Below are 5,579 nucleotides of genomic sequence, written 5' to 3'. Positions count from 1 at the left end.
GAAATTGTGTCCCATCACCAATACTATATAGAATAGAAATGAAAACCCAGTGTTACGTAATCTTTAATTTGCATGAAATTCTTTGGCTGAGAGGATGTTATCAAAATTAGATTGTGCTGGTTTAAAGGAATAGAAAACGTACTTGTCCAAAAAGCACATGGATGTCCCTTGTGCGTAGTTTGGAGTCTGGACCTCAGCTCTCTGGCCTTCATGAAGGGATCAAAGTCTCCACGCAGAGTCAGTTCCAAATCTGAACACACTCTTCAGTTCCTCCATTCCTTACTTTTGTTATGTGGTCTGGATTTTCAGGAGCGTGATGACTAACAGTATTGCCAGATTTAGCAGATAAAAATATAGGACGCCAGTTAAATTTGAAGTTCAAATAAACAATTTTTTGTGTGTGTATGGGACATACATATACTAAAAAACTATTCGTTTATCTGAAATTTGAATTTAACTAGACGCTCCGTATCTTAACTGGCAACCCCTGTTTACTTTTTCTTCACAATGATTTGTTAACTTCACAGAAAGTCTCAAAATGGGAGACAAAAAGTAACTTGCCTGGCCCCGAAGCAGATGGGGCTTACGGCAGTCGGCCTTTTCCCAAACTTGGCCTTTAAAAAAAAAAAAAAAGAAAAGAAACCACCCACAAGTCCCAGGAGCCTGCGCGTTAAAGTAAGCCGCGCAGCAGCTTTCCCGCCGGTTTTCTGCGTAATGTAGCACGGCGGCCACGCCGCGGGGTGGAGCGCATGTGGCGGTGTCCTTGCCGGATGCGAAAGGAGGTGCCAGAAACTTTAAACCCCGGCCAGAAGACAACGTGTCCACTTAGACGGCGGTAAGTGCCGCCATTTTCTTTGCGGGCAAAGACTGAGAGAAGTTAGGGGCTCCTCTTTGCCCCGTAAAGCGGATTGGGGGGAATGGCCCACGGCCTCAGCACTTTGGTGACGTGGAATCGGGGTCCCCCCCTTTGGGGGCTGATTTCTAGTGACACGTCGAAGTTTTGCCAAGTCGGGGAAAAGGGACGCCGCCTCGGTCCCGGATGTAAGATGGCGGCGCGGGGGGCGGCCTGGCGGGGCGGTCACGTGGTGGGAGTAGCGCGCGAGCCTCCTTAAGTGATCTCTATGGTTCGTCCGGACTCACTGGAGCAGCGGAGCGCGAGACGGGGCGTGTGTCCGCGCTCGCCGGCTGCTGCCGCTGCCACTGCCACCCATGCCGCCGCCCGGCCCGGTTTCAGTTTTACGGGGTTTTTGTTTGTTTTATTCTCGCCTCCTGCAGAGGTGCACGAGATTTCCCCGAAGGGTGCTGGGGAGCCGGTGGCCTGGGGACTTCTGGGCTGTGCCGTGGTTTCTGGTTGCGGCGCCGGAGTCGGTGTTGCCTCTGCGGGAAGCGCTCCGGCGTTCTCCCGGGCGGAGAGCCGGCCTCGCGCGGGTGTAGGGAGCGCGGCAACGGTGGGGGCCCAGCCGCCGCCCAGCCCCCACCGCAGGGAGGGGAGCGGGCGGCACAGCCCGGAGACGTGGCGGGAGCGCGACGGGCGAAGCGCGGGAGCGCTGCTTGCTGCCTCTCGGGGACCGTCCAGGTCCCGTAGGCGTCTGCTGTGCTTTTGCCGCCCATTTCATGCTTTCGAGTGGCCCGGGGGACGGCGTCCCCTCGGGGCGGCGGAGGGAGCGGGTGCCTCCGCTAGGACTCCTCCGTACCTTTTCTCTTTCCAGAGCTGTCGGTTACGTAGAGGACGCCGGCCCGGCCTCCCCCGGGCGCCGGCGCCGCTGTGATGCCCGGAGCTCCCGGGGCACGCCTGGTGCGGCCGAGCGGCTCGGCGCTGGGCGGGGTCTTGCGGGCGCGGCGGGGAAGGGCAGGGGCGCCGGGCCGACGTCGGCGGCTGAGGATGGACGAAGGAGCGCCGGAGTCGCTTCGCTCGCCTCAGCGTGGTCCGGTGCCTCCCTGACACCATGGCCCTGGCTGAGGTAGTAGTTTGTGCTGTTGGTCGGGTTGTGACATTGCCCGCTGTGGAGATAACTGCGCAAGCTACTGCCTTGCTAGTGCTGGTGATGCTCAGCGCCGCGGAGGACAATGGCTGGGAATCCCCTTTGTTTTCCGGGGCGCGGGGGCAGCCCGCCGAGCCCCGGCAGGGCCGGCCACCACGGAAACCGTTAGTTGTACATTTTCCCGGAGGGAGGAAGGGACTGCGGGGAGAGGGGTGGACGGGGACTTTTGTAAAGCTGGGGAAGACCTAAGTCTTTGGATTCGGTATTTGCTCGAAAAGGAAGGAATGCAATTGTGAGAGAGATTGACACATAACTTTTCCACCCTAAATAATTTTACCGCTTCTTTCAGTAGTTGATGCAAGATTTAGTTTGTACCTATTTTACTTCATTCTTTATCTGTGGGTCGGAGTGGTGTGAGGTATCTTGTGCAGAACTGGCATTAGGGGCGGAATAGTAGACCCATTAATTATAAAGTTTATGCCTTAACAGTTCAAATCTGTTTTTTTTTTAATATGTTCTCTCGGTAAATCTAAGAGTTTTTAAAATGTGTAAACCCAAAGCAATTAAAAGTTTCTGTTTAAACTTTGCAACTCTTTGAATAAGAAGATTGAATTTATAGTTAAATGCACTATTGAGATTTTTTAATGTATGAGGCAAATAAATTCTCTTTACAGTGTGCTGTGCTTTTTTTTTTCTTTCTTTTTAGTTTAACTTTGGGGGCTCAAATTCTGCCGGTGTGGTGGGATTTTTTGGCTTTTGATTCTCATGTTGTAATCATTTATATCATTGCATTTCAGTGTGGGAGAAAAGGATCTAGGTAGGAGCTAGAAGTGTGGTTTCTGGATACTTTGAGTTTAAAATCTAAGATTGCCCATTTTGATTTGTGAGGGACCACTACGCCAAGCAGGAAGATCCAATTTTTATTAAAAAAATGTAGTTTGGAAAACTAATGAAATTACTCGGTATTTCAAATACCCTGAAGTCTGGGTGGAAAAGATGATTGTATTTCTAAAATTTTAATTTCACTGAGAGAAATTGGTGGTAAATTTTAGTACTTTTCTTAGAAAACTGATCCGGTTTTGATTTGTGCAGAATAATTAGCTTTGTGATGTAATCACAAACATTCTGCGGTTTAATTTTTGATGCATAATTGAAAAAAACTAAGGCAATTCTTTACTAAGAAAAAGGCACATATAAGGAGAAAAAAACTAAAGCCAACCGAATCCTTTTTGTCCCCTTCAGGAGGAGTTTGATGCTTTCGTAATTCAAAAGTTATCTAATAAGTATGCCTTGGTTTGGTTTGGTTTAGCTTTGAGAGAGAACCTTGCTCAATCTGATCTCATCTGGATGGAGCTGCCTCATTGTGGGAAGGACAGTATAGAACCTTACGTTGAATCTTAAAATGCATAAAATATGTGAGCGTTGGCTCTTGGAGTTTGCTTTCTTGATATCAAAGAAAATTCAGGTCTTTATTAAAAGCCAATTCTTTTAAATGATGAAAATCTTTGGGTGCTATGTCAAATCTTGATTTATGGAGAAACTAATAAAATTCTAATTGTAGTATAATAATTTTCATTTTCCAAAATACTCCATTCAGCCAGCCATGCTAATTCTCATCCGACAGGTCATCTTTCCCACTACGCTTTTTAACATTTTATAGGGGATCAACAGTTGTTAATTTGTGCCCAAAAGTATTACAGATTCTGCCAGTAATTTATTGAACTTTAATGGATCAGCAGATAGGAAGCTGAAGTATACAGATAAAGTATTCACAGTTTATCTTCTGCTTTTAAAGTAAATTTCATCCAGAACTATATGTTGCCCACATAGTAGGAACATTTTGTTGTTGGATATAAAGGTACTTCTATATGTTATTCTTGTTTGCTAAATTACAAGAGAAAATACTGCCCTCAGCCAACTTGTTTTTAGTACCATAGTTATATTTCTGCTCTAATCTCCAGTATTAAAAATGAGCCTTTCACTTTTGCATTTCACTTTTACATTTCTGTACACACCGATGAAAATTATCTACTGAACATTTTTACTGTTGACAGTTTCCTACAAGATGAATTTGCCTTATCAAAAGTGCAACTTTCCAATCTTGATGTTTTTGACATTTACTTGGCACAATTGACTTTTTTGTTGATCCGTTGTCAGGCATTTAAGTAATTTGTATTAGCAAAAAGCCACAGATGGGAAAGAATAAGGCAGTGTTTGGGTGTCCTCAATAAATACCAGATCAAAGGAAAGCTCAGTTATGGTAATAACATTTTAATAAATGTCATCCTCAGTTATTGGAAATGTAGATGTTAATTTTGTGTATGGGACACCTGGAGAAGATTCTTGGGAAGCAGTTTTGCTTCAGGCCCCAAAGTCAGAATTCCTGATTGTTAATCTTATATACTAAAGCTTTTGTTTATAAGCTGTTTAAACATAACAGTTGCCTTTTGGTAGGTGGGCCAGGGTGTACTCAAGACATTGTGTCTGTGGAGTGGCCCCAAAGAATTCTTGTCAGAGGAGCCTGACAGCAGAGAGATGCTCTTCAGTGTATGGGAACTAGGTGCCAGGAAGGCTGGGATTTCTTCATGGCTACCCATCCTTTCTCCCTCTCGTATGTCACATCTCACCTCCTCCATAGTGGGAGGGTGGGGGAGAACTGACAGGAGAGGTACTACTTCCCCCACTGAACACTGCTTCTATAATTTCTGCAACAAAAGGAAAATAGGACAGTTGCCTTCAAAAGTGAATTAGGCCAGATCGGTAATACCCAAGAGGACAATTATGGCCATTGTCGTAAAATCTAAAAAGTCATTGGTGCCACTGAAATCTAGACAATTCAGGCAAAAATATTAAAATCACTTGAATGATTGTCTAACACAATTCACTAAGTGTTTTTGTTAGGATATTGCTGTTAGGCACCATGGGGAAAGCAGAATAATTGTATGGCTACGTCACTGCCCCGAAGGTCAATGCATTTAGAAAAGGTAGAACATGAAGTGCCTAAGAATCAAAATGTGGGCAGGTGAGAAAAGCATTAGTGACCTAGGTTACCTTTGAGACCTGGCAGAAGAAAAAGTGGGTGAAAGAGCTGAGGGGAGGGAAGTACGGAACACTTACAATAGATCTTGTAATTTAGATGTCTTGATGTTTGTTGCCTCTAGTAGTCATTCTAAAAGTGGCATTGGAGTCTTGGAGATGAGCATTACAATTGTGGTTGATATTCAGTGATACTCTGGCTGTCTTACCTTTTAGCCTTGTATTATCTGCTGTAATACGTTGAGTTGTTTTCTGAATTTGTTTAAGAGAAATATTAGTTTTACATGGACTAGAGTATGCTTTTTTTTATCTGAAGTTGAGAGTTATTTTTTGTTGTTGTTAGATTTTCATTTTGCAGTTATCTTTCTTTAAAAGCGCTGTTCTGTGCACATGTAATGGAATTGTGCCTACACAGACTTCTGGGCACTAAATTTGTGGATAGGATCCTTTTAAACTGCACCGTTGACGCCCAACAGTACAGATTTGGTTATGAACAAACAAACCCAAGATAGGAGCCTTGTGTTGATTTTACAGGGTAAGTTCCTAGCTCTTTCTTCTTAT

General features: G+C 45.1%; 1 protein-coding gene across 1 annotated transcript; it reads right to left on the bottom strand.

The window, feature by feature from the left end:
• LOC132529332 (putative uncharacterized protein encoded by LINC01465) lies at positions 1–1,800 on the bottom strand. Its single transcript, XM_060165667.1, has one exon. It carries the CDS (start codon positions 1,609–1,611, stop codon positions 1,237–1,239), a length of 375 nt encoding a protein of 124 aa, XP_060021650.1. The 5' UTR covers positions 1,612–1,800; the 3' UTR covers positions 1–1,236.
• Between the last annotated feature and the right edge of the window lie 3,779 nt (positions 1,801–5,579).

This window comes from Lagenorhynchus albirostris, chromosome 11, assembly GCF_949774975.1.
Source record: "Lagenorhynchus albirostris chromosome 11, mLagAlb1.1, whole genome shotgun sequence".
Lineage (NCBI taxonomy): Eukaryota > Metazoa > Chordata > Mammalia > Artiodactyla > Delphinidae > Lagenorhynchus > Lagenorhynchus albirostris.
The sequence above is the reverse complement of the archived record's forward strand: the minus strand, read 5'-3'. Positions and strand labels throughout refer to the sequence as shown.

Excerpts from the sequence above, each read along its gene's own strand:
- LOC132529332 (XM_060165667.1), bottom strand. The coding sequence starts at position 1,611 with ATGGGCGGCAAAAGCACAGCAGACGCCTACGGGACCTGGACGGTCCCC.